This window comes from Pectinophora gossypiella, chromosome 25, assembly GCF_024362695.1.
Source record: "Pectinophora gossypiella chromosome 25, ilPecGoss1.1, whole genome shotgun sequence".
Taxonomy (NCBI): Eukaryota; Metazoa; Arthropoda; class Insecta; order Lepidoptera; family Gelechiidae; genus Pectinophora; species Pectinophora gossypiella.
Window position 1 is genome coordinate 572022 of NC_065428.1, and position 21580 is coordinate 593601.

At 40.2% G+C, this 21580-nt stretch overlaps 1 protein-coding gene across 3 annotated transcripts in view; it reads left to right on the forward strand.

The window, feature by feature from the left end:
* LOC126378108 (putative serine protease K12H4.7) overlaps positions 1 to 21580 on the forward strand; it is a 55708-nt gene that overhangs the window by 13671 nt on the left and 20457 nt on the right. For all 3 annotated transcript variants that reach the window (XM_050026279.1, XM_050026278.1, XM_050026280.1), the window contains exons 4-8: positions 5256 to 5366; positions 7036 to 7169; positions 8747 to 8885; positions 10313 to 10458; positions 11398 to 11523. In XM_050026279.1, coding sequence (XP_049882236.1) covers positions 5256 to 5366; positions 7036 to 7169; positions 8747 to 8885; positions 10313 to 10458; positions 11398 to 11523 — 656 coding nt within the window. The remainder of the gene's footprint in view (positions 1 to 5255; positions 5367 to 7035; positions 7170 to 8746; positions 8886 to 10312; positions 10459 to 11397; positions 11524 to 21580) is intronic.

The window sequence follows — 21580 nt, forward strand, 5'->3', positions numbered from 1 at the left end:
AAATTGGCGCCTATCCTTAAACTTTTTGTTTTTTATTTCAATACTGTGACTTTGGGACGTCTGAAAAAAGGTTTTTTTTTCTAAAACGTATGGATACTTCGCCCACAGAAGCCGCCCAAGTTGTGGCATTGCTGGATTCTGGCCTTAGTCAGCGTGTTGTGGCTGCAAGACTGCATCTAAGCCTGTCATCTGTTCATAGAGTCTATAAACGTTATCGGGAGACTGGTTTGTTCACGCGCCGTTCAGGATTTGGCAGGAATCGGGTCACTTCTGAGCGAGATGATCGATTTATTGTAACAACTTCTTTAAGAAATCGACGCCTTAACGCTTTTCAACTGCAGCAGCGGCTTCGTGTTGTACGAAGGGTGGCTGTAAGTGACCCTACAATTAGAAGAAGGTTGAAGGATCGTGGACTGGTACCGCATAAGCCAGCAAATGGGGCGAAATTAACTGCAGACCATCGAAGAGCGCGCCTTAACTTTGCACGTGAGCACCTAAATTGGTCATACCTACAGTGGAGCAAAGTTCTCTTTTCTGATGAGTGTAAAATTATGCTGTATGGTAACGACGGAAGGAACAAGGTCTACAGAAGAGACGGAGAACGCTATGCACAATGCTGCATTGAAGAAAAGGTCAGCTATGGTGGCGGTTCGTGGACGGTTTGGGGAGGAATCAGCGCCGACGGTAAGACAGAGCTTGCTTTCGTGTCTCGGCCACGTCTGCCTGCACTAAACTGTCATCGGTACGTCGAAGAGTGTCTCGAGCCTCATGTGATGCCCTATGCACATTTTATTGGCAACGGCTTCATATTCATGCACGACAATGCTAGGGCTCACACCGCGGGCGTCGTACGAGATTATCTTAACGAAGTCGATATCTCTATTATGGAATGGCCAGCAAGAAGCCCGGACATGAATCCCATTGAACATCTGTGGGATGAATTAAAGAGACGAATTCGAGCAAGAGATCCTGCCCCAGAAACACTTAGCCAGCTGCAAGATGCAATCCAAGAGGAATGGGACAATATACCACAGCATGTGATCGTGACTCTCATCCGATCGATGAAGAACCGTATGGAAGCAGTAATTAGAGCTCGGGGAGGGAATACAAGTTATTAAATAAACGTTTTTTAGCTTTTTTTTTCATTTACGTGTGTTGTTTTATCCATTTCCTTTATACTCCATACGGAATAAAAATGACTCATTTAACAAAATACGAAACCTATGAAAAATTCATTTAAATTTAGAACATTAACATTAAAATTTGATAAGCTCATATTACTCACTATTAAACGACATTTAACATTTATTCCTAAATGTACACATTTTTCTGATAATCCTGACAAAACGTAAACTTGCAAGGTGTTTCGATTTTTTTGATGAGAAGTGTATTTACGTATTTATATGTTATTATAATCATTATTGTCTTCTATGTATTGTTTTTAATATATTATAGTTTATCTAGTTATAAGTACTTATATTTTTCAACACTTTATTATTATTATTAATTTTTTTTTTGTACTGTCTATCCCGCTACATTTTTCATTAAATTCATATCCTATACCTAAAGGTTGCCAGGAAGAGATTACTACCTTAGCAATAAGGCCGCCTGTTGTACTACCAATTTAATTATAATACTAATGTATTTTTAATGTGATTCAAGTGCAATAAAGAGTCTTTGTATTGTATTTCCTCTCATTCCTATAAAGATAAACACTCGAATGAGATCACGGGCATTAATCCTGGGCTCGTCGGGGTCAATTGACCATTGGGCCAGTGACCCCGGGGTCAGCTGGTCCATTGAATGAACAATTATACCTTACGTGTCATACATTTTGTTGGTGATTTCGGATTATATTTTTGGATAAAAACGCTTGATTCTTGTATGGTCGCAGGTTCGACTCGATATAAACTTATCGATATCGACAAAAATTCGAAATAATTTTATCACCTTAGCATGTTAGCCCTGTCTTAGCTCGCCTGGCTAAGTGATTGCTTACCTAAGCTTTTGTGAACACAGGATAAAGCTATGGAGATAATGATGACTTCAGCCTAATAAAAATGTTTCCAGTAAAACAAATGACTCTAAATCGCAGATTTCATTCCATTCTCGACCAAAACAACATTTTTCCCACTTTATCGACTAATGAACACCTCGACTTGTAAACAAACCTATAAAACACTCAACATTCTCATTAATTCCTGTAAGGTTAAAGTTGAATATCGCTTGCCTCGACCCAATGTTTTCGTTTGGTGTTTCTCACCTTTGTGACGTCACAAAGTCATAAAGACGTAATTACGTCGTGACGTCATTAGTCGTGCATTGTTTTTTTCATTTTTGAGATCGGTTGAACTGTTATTAGATTATTAAAGGTCAAATTATTTCTTATTTTTCTTAAATTACAAATTTATAAATCAACTATTTTTATTAATACTGGCAAGCATGCAGGAAGATGTTTTTTTTTATTAGATTTGATGTTTCTTGTATGTGGGTTACGACTGTCCGCCCCGCCCCAAGTCGTACCTAAATTTTGCCTCACCCCCTTTGGATCTTACTTTAGGCTAATGACCGTAATATTACGAGAGCAGACCGTAGCAAACCCTACGTCATCGATTACCACCATGGGACCAGTTTATAGTTGTCACATTGATTTACCACTACCATAGATACAGCGCTTGATACAAAAATGCGGCGAAAACTTGGCGCTTGTTTAGCTATACATTCGTACACAGCAGTATATACATTCAATAAAATCGTGTCAAATTAAGAAAGTACATCGTCTTATTACGTATATTCGCGCGTGGTGCTTCGTAACGCTGTCGGGTTATACCGGAATTGAACGGGAGCGTATGTGGTAGTGTGAGTGTGTTAGTGTTTTTGAAACTAAAAAATAAATATTTATTTTGGTGGGTTTTAATGCGACAATTAAAATATTTATGCTATGATAACATGCACAATATCATGACATATTAGATATATTATTATGATGTTCCATCTTTCTTTTTTCACTTAGATTTTAACAAGTTTTTGCTACGCACTTCCCCGTGTTGCCAGTTCGGCGCCTAATCGCGCACTGAGGTAAAGTACTGTCAACGTCGCTATATTAACAGTAACTTTGCGTCCCACTTTTTGAGCGCTGATGTTCAATCTACGGTAGTAGTAATGAATAGTCACTATTTAAATAGGCTTTCTAAAAAAAATAGGGTTGCCTCACCTAATCATTGAGCATACCTGGTCTTCTTATACCATGGCAGTACTTATTGACCTGAGTCAGAGGTCCAAACCATTAAACGGCTCCACTCAGATGACTAACTTGCAAACCTTGAGAATAACTTATCCGATTATTTACCTTATTCATTCTGTCGACATACATATATAAAGTACATGTGTGAAATGTGTATATTGTCCGCAAAGGCAAAATTTAGTGAGGCTTGCCCCTATTACATGGGGCTGAAAACAGCTGGCGAGGAGTATTTTTGTTTTTGACGTGATTCTCATTTATTTTATTCTTCTTCTTCTTTAAAGTCACGCATGTAATACCCAGGGTGGGCAGACGGGCAATGAGACAACTTGCGCTTTTGATACCTGCATAGTTGACGGGTGATCAGCTCAACGCCCATCATTTTTGAGAAAAATCAACCAATATCTTTTTCAATAAAAAAAAGCGAAAAGACTCACTGATTCACTCACTCATCACGAAATCTCAGAAGCTACAAGTGCTAGGAGTTTAAAATTTAAAAGATATACGCCTGTATCCTCGAAGGGGTGTATAGTATAAGTCACGTCGAAAAAAAAAAAAGAAAAATACTCCTCGCCAGCTGTTTTCAGCCCCATGTAATAGGGGGCCTCACTGAATTTTGCCTTTGCAGACAATATACACATTTCACACAGGCAAAGAAATAACATAAGAGAGAGAAACACACACTGCAACAGTTTTTCTTATAAGATAAATAGACTGCAAGTGTTGTAGATTTTGTTATAAATAGTTTTTAAGGTTTTCATTTTTTTTTTCATTGAGGAGCTCGGTGGCGTGGCGCAGCGGTAAACGCGCTCGGTCTGCGATTTTTGAAGTTAAGCAACTTTCGCAAAGGCCGGTCATAGGATGGGTGACCACAAAAAAAAAGTTTTCATCTGGAGCTCTTCCGTGCTTCGGAAGGCACGTTAAGCCGTTCGTCCCGGCTGTATTAGCAGTCGTTAATAACCATCAATGCGCATTGAGCCCGCGTGGTGGTTTAAGGCCCGATCTCCCTATCCATCCATAGGGAAGGCCCGTGCCCCAGCAGTGGGGACGTTAATGGGCTAATAATGATGAAGGTTTTCATAGTTATTTTTTGATTAATTTTGTTTAATGTTAAGTACTTATTATTATTATTTTATTTTTTGTATTTCTGGCTTAATTTTGTTTCTTGTTTTTGCTATACCCTCCCGGGTCCATATGTGGTTCTATAATATGCATAACAACTGTTTACCATATGGTGTGCAATAAATACCTAGACTTTGACTTTTGAAAACAATAATAAAATAAAATCCTTTTATCAAGCCATTATAAATACTACAAATACTTCGAAATCCTTTCAAACACAATCTTGTCATATTTAAGTGTACAACATATTCCATTCATCCAAAGCAATGCGTTATTACATTTGCCTCTAGAATGTAATAAAATTCCGAGTCGAATCACCCGATGAGTCAGCTCACGAGATGACTCACATGTGACCATAATAATTGCTTATTGCAATTCGTAACTGCGCTCACATCTAGAGGTGAACAATTTGTCAACGAAAACAAATTAACGCAACTGCCTCCGTGGTCCAGTGGTTGAGCGTTGGGCTCACGATCCGGAGGACCTGGGTTCGATTCCCGGTGGGGACGTAATATCACAAAAATTACTTTGTGGTTCCTAGTTTGGTTAGACAAGAAAATGACAGGTATAACTTTAAATAAAATTAGATGGCGTCTGCAGGAATTAGCACCAATGTTATCATATCAACAATAATAAATACGAGTAAATACAACATTTAAAAACAACAACACACACACACAAAGAAAGGCGGAAGACAGAAGTCCTAGTACGGCTTTGAAATAGACTACTTTGGTCGCCATCCCACTCGCGTCAGACAGAAAACTGCGGAGGGGAAGACAAGAAGGAACTCTCTGTCCTATTTCTCCCTAAAAAGTAGCATGGAGAATGCTACACCGACAAGAGCGTGGCTCTTAAATTAGTGATGATGAACATTTATATACTATTATTCCAGCGACACGAGTGTCTCTGAGCTGCGGTTCCTGACAGTCGACCAGGCGCTGGCAGACCTGGCCCAGTTCATCCAGATTATCAAGGGTGACGAGCTCTACGACGGACAGTACAAGTAAGTACGAAATCACAATCATTATTTATTCAACGTATAATGGATCCGAATACACAAGGTGTTTAGTAACATCGTAACGAATACTCAGGAAGATGATTGAGCTCATGATTCTAAGTTATTATCAAGTGGAATTTTCTATCGCAAAAGTACAGAATTTCAAATAATTAAAAAAAAAACAAAAAAAATACAACATTTTTTTGTATTTTTGAGGCACAGCTGAAAATCAGCGTTGTGGCTCCCCCAATGTCGGAGTGTCACAACATATTGCTGAGCTGACGTCCCTTTTTTAGAAATAAGGTTTATTATGTTCACTCCTACTGTGTACCTATACCTACTTATATCTAAAATAAATTATTTATTTTCAATTTTAAAAAAGAATATGAATTTCGCGATGAAAAATTCCACTTGATATTAATTCAGAATCATGGTCTGAACCATCCCTCAAAGTTGTCGTTACGATGTCACTAACACCCTGTAGACATGGAATCTGCGATAGCCCTGTTCGTACAGCGCGTAACTTGCACCGTAGTGTCACGGGTTCGAATCTCGACTCGGGCTGTAAACCACGAAATTCGACTTTAGGAGTTTGAATTTGAATAGATCATAGATAATTGATATCGTCACAAGGGACTTAAACATAACGTTGAGGAATGCATGTATATACCTACTAATACATCTCTGCCTACCCCTTCGGGGATACAGGCGTGATGCTTTGTTAAGTTATAATACCTAATAAAATAAATAACTCGTGAAGTCCCAAACGCACTTGTCCCGACCACAGAGAGAATGAATCAGCTGTTCAGCTAATTATAATTGATGTTAACAGCATCCTGCCACAAGGTGACTCGAGAAGTGAATCTTGGACTGTTGACTCGTGAGTCAGTTATGATAGCGCCACGACACGAGTGAAGGAAATGACTTATAAACACACAGCTGTTCACAGAAATGATAAATTGAAATGAAATGAAAATGAAAATAGCCTTTATTCGCTGACTTCAAAAGTTACAAAGTAGTTAGTAAGTAGTAGATTTTATTACGTTTAAAAAATTGTTAGTAAGATTTATATTAATATTTATATACTTAAATCAGCATCCCTAACAGTCAGGTTGCCTCACTGTTAGGAAATGATAAATTACTTAAAATTCATACAATCATACTAATAATTATAACAAAAAAAAAATGTTTTTTGGAGGGATATGACCTAACCTGTAATTGGGCTGGTTTATCTTCGGGTTTGAAGGTCAGATAAGCAGTCGTTTCCGTAAAAACAGGACCTGTCAAATCTTCAAGTTATGTAAGTGGACCCCGTGAAAAACGAGACGCTAGGGAAAATTGTAGTTAGTCATATTGCTACCTAGATACTCTGAGACCAACCCATAAATAATGTGAACTTAACTCCCTTCTTTTCACCCTTTCAACTCTGAAACTTTCAAGACTGATTTTCATGCCCCTGCTTACCCCCTTGGGGGTATATGCCTGTATAGGCGTGATGCTATGTTATGACTTATGTGATTTTGACTACTACTCGTAGGATTTTTTTATCTTGGACTGGAAAAAGGGGTGGAAATTAAACCGCGTGCTACAATCGAAGTCCAAGCCGAAAGCTAGTCGATAAATAAATTCGTACTTGTGTCTTTTTATACTGAATCATTTACTCTGTGGTTTCCAGGAACAGCAAGGTGGTGCTACTGGGATGTGGATATGCCGGCACTATGGCCACGTGGATGCGGCTGGCTTACCCCCACCTGGTGTACGCCGCCTTCTCCGACAGCGGACCGCTGCAAGCACAAGAAGAGTTTCCCGGTATGAAATAGTGTGCCATAATTTGACACAGATTGACGTAAGAATGACACAGATTGACAAAATAGTGACATAGCCTGATGTATTATTATACGAACTACAGAAGTAGACAAGCGCAAGACAACCACCAGAGTGAAATAAGACTAAGGTAAGAATGATGTGGGACCGACATGACATTGACGTGAGATCAAAGTGGCGTTGACGTGAGATCGACGTTACGTGACTCACGTCAATCTATCGATCGATCTATCGATCGTCGATCGGCCTCACGGCCGACGTGGCATTGACGTGAGATCGACGTGATGACGTGAGATTGATGTGACATTGACGTGACGTTGTCGTGAGATTGACGTGACATTGATGTGAGAATGACGTGAGATCGACGTGACTTTAGAAATCGACAAGACGTGACGTGAGATCGACATGATGACGAGAAGTTGACGTGAGATTGTCGTGACATCGACCTGACGTGTAATCAACGTGAACGACGTGACTTTGAAGTGAGACCGACGTGACGTTGTCGTGAGATTGACGTGAGATCGAAGTGACTTTGACGTGAGAACGATGTGACTTTGAAGTGAGGTCGACGTGACATTGACGTGAGAAAGAGGTGACTTTGAAGTGAGACCGACGTGACGTTGTCGTGAGATTGACGTGAGGTCGAGGTGACTTTGACGTGAGAACTATGTGACTTTGAAGTGAGATCGAGGTGACTTTGAGGTGAGAAAGATGTGACTTTGAAGTGAGACCGACGTGACGTTGTCGTGAGATTGACGTGACTTTGACGTGAGAACTATTTGACTTTGAAGTGAGATCGAGGTGACTTTGACGTGAGAACGATGTGACTTTGAAGTGAGACCGACGTGACGTTGTCGTGAGATTGACGTGAGACCGACGTGACTTTGAAGTGAGATCGAGGTGACTTTGACGTGAGAAAGATGTGACTTTGAAGTGAGACCGACGTGACGTTGTCGTGAGATTGACGTGAGATCGACGTGTCTTTGACGTGAGATCGACGTGACTTTGAAGTGAGATCGAGGTGACCTTGACGTGAGAACGATGTGACCTTGAAGTGAGACCGACGTGACGTTGTCGTGAGATTGACGTGAGGTCGACGTGACTTTGACGTGAGATTGACGTGAGATCGACGTGACTTTGACGTGAGAACTATGTGACTTTGATGTGAGAACGATGTGACTTTGAAGTGAGACCGACGTGACGTTGTCGTGAGATTGACGTGAGATCGACGTGACTTTGACGTGAGAACTATGTGACTTTGAAGTGAGATCGACGTGACTTTGACGTGAGAACTATGTGACTTTGAGAGACCGACGTGACTTTGAAGTGAAAGAAAGAAAGAAAGAAAGAAAGAAATTGACGTAAGATGGACGTGATGTCGATGTGAGATGAACGTAAGATCAGCGAGATATGTCCTAACACTGTCATATTTTGACAAGAATGGATGACGCCGCCGCCCCAAAACCGCCCCAGGATCAGAATCAGAATCATTTATTCTAACTTGTTGAAGGTCAATTAACCTAATCTATACAAATTTAATGTGACTGATGTCGTCCCCACAGAATACCTGGAAGTGGTCACCACGGCTCTACGAGGCCAAGGGGGTGAGCAGTGTGTGACGGCCATAGAGGATGCTATTGCTGTTCTTGAAGCTTTACTCGATACTAATAGCGGGGTAGCAGCAATACAGCAGATGTTCAAGTAAGACCTAAGTAACACATCATAAAACATAACATAAGATCACCACTATATCCCAATTGGGGTAGTCAGAGGTACCCATCGCAAGATGATCTAAGTAAATGCCCTAAAAACGGGAAATCCTAAGATTTACCTAGTGTGTAATGTATGTAGGTAGATTTGTCCTAGTTTATTATTTATGTATGAAGGTAGTTCTCTTCGATTAAACGGCGAGTAGCGAATAGACATGTTTTCTTGTGTGCTCCCTAGTTCCCGCGATACCCTGGATAAATATTTCTTACTAGTGTTAGTGGTAAAAGTTCCCTCATTCAGCGCTTATCGCTATCGTCCCACTAGGGTCGATTAATTCTTTATATTTGAAAGAATTAATCCTCCCAGACGACGCCCTGAGTCGAGGTTATCGCCCACCTGGGCACTCTCAGGCCTGTTGTCTTAAATGTGTTACTGTGAACTGTGAAACTGTACAATAACTAATTGGTGCAAGTCCGGGAGCGGGGTTCGAATCAATACTCCCCTTTTGAGAAGCGACCTGATGAACCACAGGACCATACATACATACATAAACTCACGCCTATTTCCCACCGGGGTAAGCAGAGACTATAGAATTCCATTTGCTTCGATCCTGACACACTTCTCTTGCTTCCTCCACATTCATCAATCGCTTCATACATGCACGCCGCCACACCACCACACACCACAGGACCATAAAATCTAAGTACTTATTTATTTATTATCATAATTAAAACACGTAATGGTGCTAATTCCTGTAAACACCATCTAATTTTATTTTAAGTTATAGATCTGTCATTTTCTTATCCGCCGAAAAGGAAAGGGACGGATAATCGACAAGCATAAAATTTATGGCACGCACGCACGTCAATTTTAAGCACAAATTTAAAACAACCGTCTAAAAATTTTGCATTGCCCAATAACCCGCCAGAATTATGTTGACAGCACACGTCAAATGGTTTGCATGCTAGCCCGGGTTATTCATTCATTTACGCATTCTTCCTAAAATGAAGAGCTGTCAATCATCCGTTCCTTTCCTTTTCGGTGGATAAGAAAATGACAGGTATAACTTAAAGTAAATTTAGGAGGTGTCTCCTAAATGAATCAGGGATATGAGACTCCCGATATTTCGACACTGTTGCAAGTGCCATGATCACGGGATGACTGATGAGATTGGAGTGGAGTAGGTAGATCCATAATTTCACAGATATGTCTGCCCGTAGAAAATTATGGATCTACCTACTCCCCTGGTTTAAACGCGGTAAGAACCCATTATTATGTGTTCTAAGTACTTGTGTCTTAATTATTTACCTGTACATCTGTATCTACTGTTAGAATATGTTTATTTAGAATAGAATATGATGATGTTCCTCTGTAACATCTTTTCCCATTCTTTTCTTAACAATTACTGTTATTTCCAGCACGTGCGCTGCAATCCAGGCGTCATCGCCCCTAGACCGAGCCACGTTCTACTGGGCGATCACGGAGGCGTTCGCCAGCCTGGTGCAGTATGCCACTCCTGGGGACATTGCTGCTGCCTGCGACGTATTGACTGATGAAAGTGAACGTGAGTCCTTAGGGGCAGAATGAGTCGCCAATATAATGACTTAAGAATGATAGTTCATTCCGCTCTGATATTTTTAAAAGCAGCTTTTTGGAAAGAATTAAAAGCAGGGAGGTTAAAAACGCCACATCGAAGCATCTAAAAAGCAATATTGCTATTTGAAATTTGTTTGCATTGCGCACTTACTTTTATATGCGCAAATGTCAATTGTTCTGTAAATAAATAAGTTAAATAGAAAAAAGAATACGTTTTTTGTCACCTTTAGATCTGTCTTTATTTAGTCATCATCATCATCATCAACAGCCTATATACGTCCCACTGCTGGGCACAGGCCTCCCTTCAATCAACCGGAGGGGGTTGTTAGAGCGTTAGGCTCACGATCTGGAGGTCCGGGTTCGATTCCCGATGGGGACATTGTCGAAATCACTTTGTGAGACTGTTCTTTGTTTGGTAAGGACTTTTCAGGCTTGAATCACCTGATTGTCCGAAAAAGTAAGATGATTCCGTGCTTCGGAGGGCACGTTAAGCCTTTGGTCCCGGCTATTAGCCATAAAAAACACCTCCACAAACCCGCACTGGAGCACCGTGGTGGAGTATGCTCCATACCCCCTCCGGTTGATGACAGCCTCGGTGGTCTAGTGGTTTATTTAGTACTTAATCAGAATTTTATTATTTATCTTTGACCCAGAAAAGTACCCAATTACCTATGTGCTTAGCCACTAACGTCGTTATGTAAATAAGTTTGCATACCGGTATATGACAAGCGCTGGCGCGCGCCGATTAAATACCATATTGGCATAATGCTTATTATATTGACGCTGTGATTTTGAAGCCCGCCCAAAACCAGCTCCACAGGCAGCCAGCTCCGTGGTATGATTTTGAACAAGAATGCTTCCATGTTTATTCACCGTTATGTGAATAACAAGGCCGTCTCATCCGCAGCAAACGAAGTGCAGCGCCTCGCCAACTGGATCACGTCACAGTCTGAAGACTCCTGCCTGGAGACTCGCTACTCCACCATGGTGGAGCAAAACACCAACGTCAGCTACGACGCTCCACAGGCCGCGAGTGAGTATTGTCCACCTTTCATAACACAACTATATTTAATTTATAGGTAATTGGTTAATTTATTAGAAAGAAAGAAAGAAAGAAAGAAAAATCATTATTACAATACAATACAATACAAATACACTGTATTGCACCAAAATAAAAAGAAATAATTACAAAAGTCTCTTAACTAAGTACATGGCAAATGGCGGCCTTATCGCTTAAAGCGATTTCTTCCAGACAACCATAAGGTGAGGAAAAAGGTAAAAAAAAAAATTGAAAGATTGCGGGTACAAACTATGCATACAACTTAACAACAAATACATGCAAATAAATATATAACATACTTACAAATATAATATATACCTAACCTATATACATAACCTAGCATATATACCTACTTATATAAATAGTACACACAAAATACCTAATAATAAGCAACTCAAGAGATTCAGACGATGACACTTCATTATAAAAACAGAACCATTAACAATTCTTCCTTTAAAAAAAAAATTAAAAAAAATAAAAAAAGGATATAAGAGTAACCTCGGAGTACATTCAAGACACAAAAAAAAAAAGGAAAATAGAAAATCTATAAATATACATATATAAAAGCAGTAAATAATAATTTATGAGTAACCACACTGACGTTCAAAATAATAACGAAGAAGATTTTGAAAAATATGCAAGGATTTAGCTTGTCTTGTTATTTGTTATCATTGTTGTCTAAATTGTCTTATATGCAATGATATCGATTTGGGATTGAATCCTGTAATGATACCATTTATTGTTAAATGTAAATGTGAATAAATAAATTAATAAACTAACACATTTGACTCGACCATTATAGACGGCGATACGGCTCACCCACCACCTATCACGTTGGTCTAACAGAAAGCTCGGTGAGGCGTGGGTGCTTAGTTCATCTTGCGACGGATGTACCTCTGACTACCCCAATTGGGATATAGTCGTGAGTTTATGTTATGTTCATAGTATTCTGATATGCCTCCACTAGAATCGAATTCGGGACCTCCAGATCAAGCGGCAACGCTCCAACCTTTATACCACAGAAAAAAAAAAAACATTCAGTTTATGTTTTCTACTTTGGTTACGTTTATATCGGTGGTTTGTGGTCTTGACTCCGTGCTTCGGAAGACACGTTAAGCTGTTGATTTTGACAATTTATACTCAAGTAAATTGGTAGTCGCTACACTGGATTTGAAGCAACATCTCTGAAGCCTTTTGCCTGAAATGGCTCATGTAACGTCTACTAACTTACGTCAGTGAGGAACGAACTTATACTATCTAAATAACTAACACTTCAGGACCCCGATACCGACCCCGCCGTCGTGGTCGACGAATTCCCTCATTCAGCGCTTATCGCCATCGACCCATTATAGTCGACTAATTCTTTCAAATATTTTCCTCTCAGACGACGCTGAGCCGAAGTTCGCGACCAACTGAGGACCCTCAGGCATGTTGGCTTAAATTTTGTACCGGGTGAGAGCCCTCAGCGCTCCCCATTTGGCCAGTCAAGTAGTTAATACCATCTACGGCAAATCTACAATAAGTCATGTCAAAAAAATTATCTACAAACTTAATGACACTTTTTTTGGAAAAACTCTATAGTGAATGTGAGTCTATTTGTTTACAGGGGGGCTAAAAAGGCCACATTGAAGCAATTCATCTAAAAAAGCAATATTGCAATTTGACATTTGCGCATATAACAGTAAGTGCGCCATGCAAACAAATGACAAATAGCAATATTGCTTTCTTAGATGAATTGCTTCGATGTGCTCAAAATAAACTTATCAAACTGTTATTTCATTATCCGTACCTCACTTCAACGGCTAAGATATATAAAGAGACAGCCCTAATGACTTTAAAACAACTATACGTTTACCATACTTGCATTCTCGTACGGAAAGTGATAAACAAAAGCATACACACATCGATAACATTCATACAGTCAAAACAAATACACAAGCGCTTGACACGACGAGCCAGTTTTATTGTTCTACCCAAGACTCGGACCAACTATGGCAAAAAAAGCTGTATAATAACCTACCTAAACACATAAAAAAGGCAGACTCATTCCCACATTTAAAACCAAACTTGCCCAATATATATCTACAAACAAATATTAATCTTCACTTCAAAACTATTGGTGTTTAAAATACCTAGGTGGATGTGGTGAATGTGTCGTTGTTTTCTTAATATTCTACTGTCTCTGTGAGGTGTCATAATATTTGACTCGCCTACATTTTATTGTTATAACTTTTTTCTCATATATTAAGTGACATTGTATGTCTTGTGTTGAGAAATAAATATTCTTTAAACCTGATGTGGCCATTTTAACCCCCCTGGATGTCAATGACCTACAAGGGCTGTTTTAAAGAAGTTAAAATCCTATCACCAAGTGAACTAACAATATTGAAACAACAGGGTGACGACAGGCCCATTATTATGTAATAAAATTTGTGGCAATTTGAGTTGGGGGACACTAATCTCGACCTTATGCCTCTTAGCATAACAAATAGATTTCCCATCAGCGCGGCAGGTTTAGTGATGGGAAGAATTTTCGCTATTTTCGACAATGTATCGACAACAAATCGGATATTATTTTTTTAAAATTACACGGAATAAGTTTACTTACCTGATTATAAACACTGTGGTCCTGTCTAGGACCCCGATACCCACCCCGCCGGCGTGGTCGACGACTTCCCTCAATCAACGCTTATCGCTATCGACCCACTAGGGTCGATTCTTTCAAATATTTTTCCTCTCAAACGACGCCCTGAGCCGAGGTTCGCGCCCAACTGGGCACCCTCAGGCCTATTGTCTTAAACGTTGTACCGGGTGAGAGCTTTCAGCGCTCCCCATTTGTCCAGCCAAGTAGTTAATGCCACCTGTGGCAAATTTACAATAAGTCAAGTCAAAAAAAAATGTGGTCCTGTCTGTCACCTTGCTTAGCAAGCGAGGAGAGACGCCGCTTCGGATTCCAATATCAGACTTGTAATTTAAGTGCAGTATTCGTTGACACAGTTGACTCGACCATTATAGACGACGACACGGCTCACCGCCCATCGCGTTGGTCTAACAAAAAGCTCGGTGAAGTGTGGATACTTAGTTCATCTTGATGTACCTCTGACTTGCCAAAGTCGTGATCTAGTATTATTTGTGATTATTTGTGGCTCTGCCTAGACCATTACAGATTACAGGCGTGTATATAACAATATTTTACATACATTGATAAAAGAAACAAAGATAGTTACAAAAGGTAGCCTTATCTCTAAAAGAGATGTCTTTTGCCATGGATTACTGTAAAAATTTACATTTCATTTTATTTCCGTTTCGCCGTGACTTCGTCCCATCACTAGCACCCCTGAAAGTCGGCCATTAGCATAATATTTCAAAAGGAATTTATTCATAATTAATTAGCTACTTCCTTCCGTGTGCTTTTAAACGAAGCTTAGATTCAAGAAGCTTTTTGTTGGCTGTCTGAGAAAACCTTAATTTTACTTGATGCTAGCTTTGATAAATGATAGCGCTTAATTCTTATCTAAGGAAGGCTTTAAGTCTAGGGAAAATGCTGTAATTTCTAATTTTGAAAAGGAAACTTTAGAATTTCAAAGAAAAGCTTAGACATTTTACATAATTAACTCTTCTACTTAAATGTTAAAGGCGGATATGTAATTCGGTATGTACTTAAGAGAAAAAAAATACGCTTATTCTAAAACAATTTAGAGATTTCGTCTTAATTAGCTTTATTTCTCTATTTTTAGCTCCCGGATGATTTGAGATGATTTCATCCCGATGTTATTTATTTTAGCAATAATCGTGTATTTATTTGACCTTCATATGACCTCTAAAGGTAGTCTGTTTAACTAAATTGTCGTTGCTTAATACCGTTTATAATAAATAAACTTTAATATAATCTAATAATATCTTTGTATATAATTACATAAAAAAAATCCTATTCCATAAACCCCACACGATAGAAGAAGGTTTACACAGTTAGCGCTTTTTGAACATCAAAAATTAAATTACATATTGGCCCCGATTCCTGCAGACATCTCTTAATTTTACTTTAAGTTATACCTGTCATTTTCTTATCCGCCGAAAAGGAAAGGGACGGATGATTGACAGCTCTTAATTTTAGGAAGAATGAGTAAATAAATGAATAACCCGGGCGAATTTTTAGACGGTTGTTTTAGATTTGTGCTTAAAATTGACGTGTGTTCCATAAATTTTATGCTTGTCGATTACCCGTCCCTTTCCTTTTCGGCGGATAAGAAAATGACAGATATAACTTAAAATAAAATTAGATGGTGTTTACAGGAATTAGCACCATTATGTACCTAACTGGCTGTAAAATTATTACCACATCGGAAGCTGTAACGCTGAGGGAAAGACGTGGCCAGAAAACCTCCCAGCACAGGGCCCTACTCCTACTGTTTCATGTTTTCCTTTCTTTTTTTTAAGTCCAGTTTGTATTACATATGTATATAAACTTAAATACAATGGTATACCAATTGCAGTCGGTGGAAGAAAAGTGAAAAATAAAGAGTTTATGTGATTTAATCACCGAAACAGTGTTTTATGAGCTCCCTGACAAAAATAAGTAACTTAACTCTTATATATCCCTGCTTCACATACAATCCACAGAAAACAACTTCAACGAGAACAAAGTAACAAGGTTCCTGGCAAATTCTTAATGAGCTTATTATGTGTATCCTTATTAAGAAAGAGATGGTTGCAACTTGCACAATAACATTAACAAGATAAGTGCATGAAAATGCATCACGTCGGCAGCTGCATCTACAAATCAAATGTCGGGTCGTCTGGATTGGCTCCGAGACAATGATTTATACACACGGTCGACAAAAATAATGAACATAACATTAAAACTTTGCACATACGAGTACATATTAAAGTGACGGGTTCGAATCTCCGTTCGGGTAAACCACGAAATTCGTCTTTATGAGTTTGAATTCATGGTTGGATCTTGGATAATTGATATGGGCTGGTTTTCATGTTATGTGCCTGTTAACGACAATAGTCTCACCACCAATAATACAATAGGCATACGGGACATAAAAAAAATATATAAATACATATATAAATAAATAAAAAATATATATATATAAATATGTACATACATACATGCAACATTTTTATCATACGTATATATCAAAATTATATGTGACATTACATATAGATAAGACAATAGTTTCCTGTAAACTACTAAAGGATAAAATTTAATACAATTAAATGGCCTTAAGCGTAGATTTTACAGCAATTTCAGCTAGTTTTATTGTAAAGTTCTATCAAGAGCTCTATTGTACCAAATAGATTTCATAACATAAGTATTTAATTTAAAGGATAAAATATGTTATATTCATATCTACACAGAAACTCGTAATGAGCACGTAACAGATTTTTAACAAATGTTTTAACATAAAAAAGCTCAATACATTTCTTTTTGACATGACTGTAGGTTTGCCGCAAATGGCATTAACTACTTGGCCGGACAAATGGGGAGCACTGAGGGCTCTCACCCGATACAAAATTAAAGACAACAGGCCTGAGGATGCTCAGTCGGGAAGCTCAATACAGGTTAAGTCACAATACCTTCGAAACTCACAAGAAAAGAAAGATAAAATATAGGCAGAAACTGATGATGAACATTGTCCACGTTATTGGTCAGCATGTAGCCAAGTGGTGTGACAATTACCACGTCCTGTCTCCAATCTACATTGCAGATGTTACTATAAACTATTCATTTCAGCTCTCTGCTGTGTCCCGTGCTAATTGTTCGCTGGTCAAATTTCTACACGCTTTGAGACAATATGAAGCTCGTGCGAAGCTTACTTTATGTAAAAAAGCTTATTATAAGATTAACGATTAAGTACCTAAATGATAAAAATGTCTGGTATTGAATGTGTTCCTCTAGTTATTAAATAACTTGTAATGTACCCTCATTGATTTAAAAGATGTGTTGAGTTGCAGTTTCTTGTCATTTCTTCTCCTCAGCCATAACACCTTGCGAAATGACGAAATTCAAAAATGTTACATTGACCTTCAACAAGTTTATCAATGATAAAAAATTTACCTTGATTAAATGATTCTGATTTCATACATATACCCAAAACTAAATATACTCCCAATGTAAAAACCCAATGTGAGCCGTATAGCCATCTAAATGGTCGATAGCGCACTCATCATCTCCCTAGCATTATTCCGTTATTCACAGGGTCCGCTTACCTAACCTGAAGTTTTTACATTTGACAGGACATTGACGTGGGATCGACGTGACATTGACGTGAGATCGACTTGACATTGACGTGAGATCAGTGTGGTGTCGATGTGATGACGCGACATTGTCGTGACTTTGACGTGACATTGATGTGAGGTTGTCGTGAGATCGACATCTCTTTGACGTGAAATTGTCGTGACATTGACGTGAGATTGACGTGACTTTGACGTGATATTATCGTGAGATCGACGGGATGCTATCGAGAGATTGACGTGAGATTGTCGTGAGAGATATTGACGTGAGATCAGTGTGGCATCGTCGTGATGACGTAAGATTGTCGTGACATTGACGTGAGATTGACCTGACTTTGACATGAGATCAGTGTGGTGTCGACGTGATGACGCAAGATTGTTGTGACTTTGACGTGAGATTGCCGTGAGATCGACGTCACATTGACGAGAGGTCAGTGTGGTGTCGTGACATTGACGTGACTTTGACGTGAGATCAGTGTGGTGTCGACGTCACATTGACGAGAGACCAGTGTGGTGTCGTGACACTGACAATGAGATTGTCGTGACATTGACGTGACTTTGACGAGAGACCAGGGTGGTGTCGTGACACTGACAATGAGATTGTCGTGACATTGACGTGAGATCAATGTGGTGTCGTGACATTGACGTGACTTTGACGAGAGACCAGTGTGGTGTCGTGACACTGACAATGAGATTGTCGTGACATTGACGTGACCTTGACGTGAGATCAATGTGGTGTCGTGACATTGACAATGAAATTGTCGTGACATTGACGTGACTTTAACGCGAGATCAGTGTGGTGTCATCGTGATGACGCAAGATTGCCGTGAGATCGACGTCACATTGACGAGAGATCAATGTGGTGTCGTGACACTGACAATGAGATTGTCGTGACATTTACGTGAGATCAATGTGGTGTCGTGACATTGACAATGAAATTGTCGTGTGATCGACGTGACATTGACGAGTGACCAGTGTGGTGTCGTGACACTGACAATGAGATTGTCGTGACATTGACGTGAGATCAATGTGACATTGACGTGACTTTGACGTGAGACCAGTGTGGTGTCATCGTGATGACGCAAGATTGTCGTGACATTGACGTGAGACCAGTGTGGTGTCATCGTGATGACGCAAGATTGTCGTGACATTGACGTGAGATATCTGCGAGATTGACGTGACATTGACGTGAGATCAATGTGGTGTCGTGACATTGACGTGAGATAGATGTGAGAATGTCGTGAGATCGACGTGACATTGACGTGAGATTGATGTGGTGTCGTGACATTGACGAGAGATCAATGTGGTGTCGTGACACTGACAATGAGATTGCCGTGAGATCGACGTCACATTGACGAGAGATCAATGTGGTGTCGTGACACTGACAATGAGATTGTCGTGACATTTACGTGAGATCAATGTGGTGTCGTGACATTGACGTGAGATAGATGTGAGAATGTCGTGAGATCGACGTGACATTGACGTGAGATTGATGTGGTGTCGTGACATTGAGATAATGAGATTGATGTGACATTTACGTGAGATTGTCGTGACATTGACGAGAGATCAATGTGGTGTCGTGACACTGACAATGAGATTGCCGTGAGATCGACGTCACATTGACGAGAGATCAATGTGGTGTCGTGACACTGACAATGAGATTGTCGTGACATTTACGTGAGATCAATGTGGTGTCGTGACATTGACGTGAGATAGATGTGAGAATGTCGTGAGATCGACGTGACATTGACGTGAGATTGATGTGGTGTCGTGACATTGAGATAATGAGATTGATGTGACATTTACGTGAGATTGTCGTGACATTGACGAGGGGTCAATGTGGTGTCGTGACACTGACAATGAGATTGTCGTGACATCGACGTGACATTGACGAGAGATCAATGTGGTGTCGTGACACTGACAATGAGGTTGTCGTGACATTGACGAGAGATCAATGTGGTGTCGTGACACTGACAATGAAATTGTCGTGAGATCGACGTGACATTGACGAGAGACCAGTGTGGTGTCGTGACACTGACAATGAGATTGTCGTGACATTGACGTGAGATCAATGTGGTGTCGTGACACTGACAATGAGATTGTCGTGACACATTGACGTGTTTTTGACGTGAGATTGCCGTGAAATCGACGTCACATTGACGAGAGATCAATGTGGTGTCGTGACATTGACAACGAGATTGTCGTGACATTGTCGTGAGATCGACGTGACATTGACGAGAGATCAATGCGGTGTCGTGACACTGACGTGATTTTGACGTGAGATCGACGTGACATTGACGAGAGACCAGTGTGGTGTCGTGACATTGACGTGATTTTGACGTGAGATTGCCGTGAAATCGACGTGACATTGACGTGAGATCAATGTGGTGTCATGACACTGACAATGAAATTGTCGTGAGATCGACGTGACATTGACGAGTGACCAGTGTTGTGTCGTGACACTGACAATGAGATTGTCGTGACATTGACGTGAGATCAATGTGGTGTCGTGACACTGGCAATGAGATTGTCGTGACATTGACGTGAGATCAATGTGGTGTCGTGACACTGACAATGAAATTGTCGTGAGATCATCCTCATCCAAGCCGTGTCCGGCGACGGCGACTCCTAAATGTCTATCCCAGGTCGATGTTATGATAGGCTCTAATATGACTAGCAAAACCGAACTTCGATTTGAAGATTCGGCCACATGGCGCACAGAATAACTGGCCAGCAGAATTAAATGTATAGTTGTAGGAGGGCTTGTGTCGAGTCTTCCGTATTTGACGTTTTACGTCAAGATCTTCTAAACGCTTCTTTTCGTACAGTTCCACGTTTTTGTGGACAGTGTAACGCCATTCCGGTCTAAGACGAGCTCGCTCCTCCCAACTATCAGGTGGAATATCACAAGCCACAAGGTTGCGCTTGAGCACGTCTTTGTAACGCAGGTATTGCCCGCCCTGCTTTCGTTTCCCGCTAGAAAGCTCGGAATAGAAAACTGCTTTCGGCAATCTGCTGTCATCCATTCGCAAGACGTGCCCACACCATCTCAGCTGGTGCTTCATAATGAGCGCTTCTATCCCGGACAGGCCAGCACGACGCAGCACTTCTGTATTTGGAACTCGATCTTGCCACTTGATGCGCAGAATAGACCTTAGACATCTGAGATGGAAGGTGTCTAATCGCCTGATGTCTGCCTTATAGCAGCACCAAGTCTCTGCGGCATATAGTAATGTGGGCAAGATGATTGCTTTGTAAACCAATATTTTAGTTTGCAGCTTAATATCGTGTGAGTTCCAAACACGTGCCCTAAGTTTTCCAAAGGCCGCTGCCGCACTTGCTATTCGGGCCGGTATCTCCGATGCCAAGGTGTTATCACTACGTATTCTAGTGCCCAAGTATTTGAAGTTTGGAACTTCCTCCAGCACTGCGCGATCTAAAGCAACACTAGAAGGATCCCCGTGGCATCCTCGTGGTGGTTGTTTCAATACTTGGGTTTTGCTGATGCTTATAACCAACCCAAACCTGCGGCATGAAGTGCTTAAGGATGTTACGATACTTTGGAGAGACTCAATAGAATCAGCCATAAGAGCAACGTCGTCAGCGTACAAGATATCCGTAACTGAAAGTTTGGTTACCTGCCGTTTAGATCTAAGGCGAGAGAGATCGAAAATGCTCTTGTCCGTTCTGGACTTGATTTCTATTGAGCCATTGCAAGTCCTCGAAGCGTCACGCGTAACAGAGGCAAAATATAAGGAGAACAGAGTAGGAGCCAGGACACAGCCTT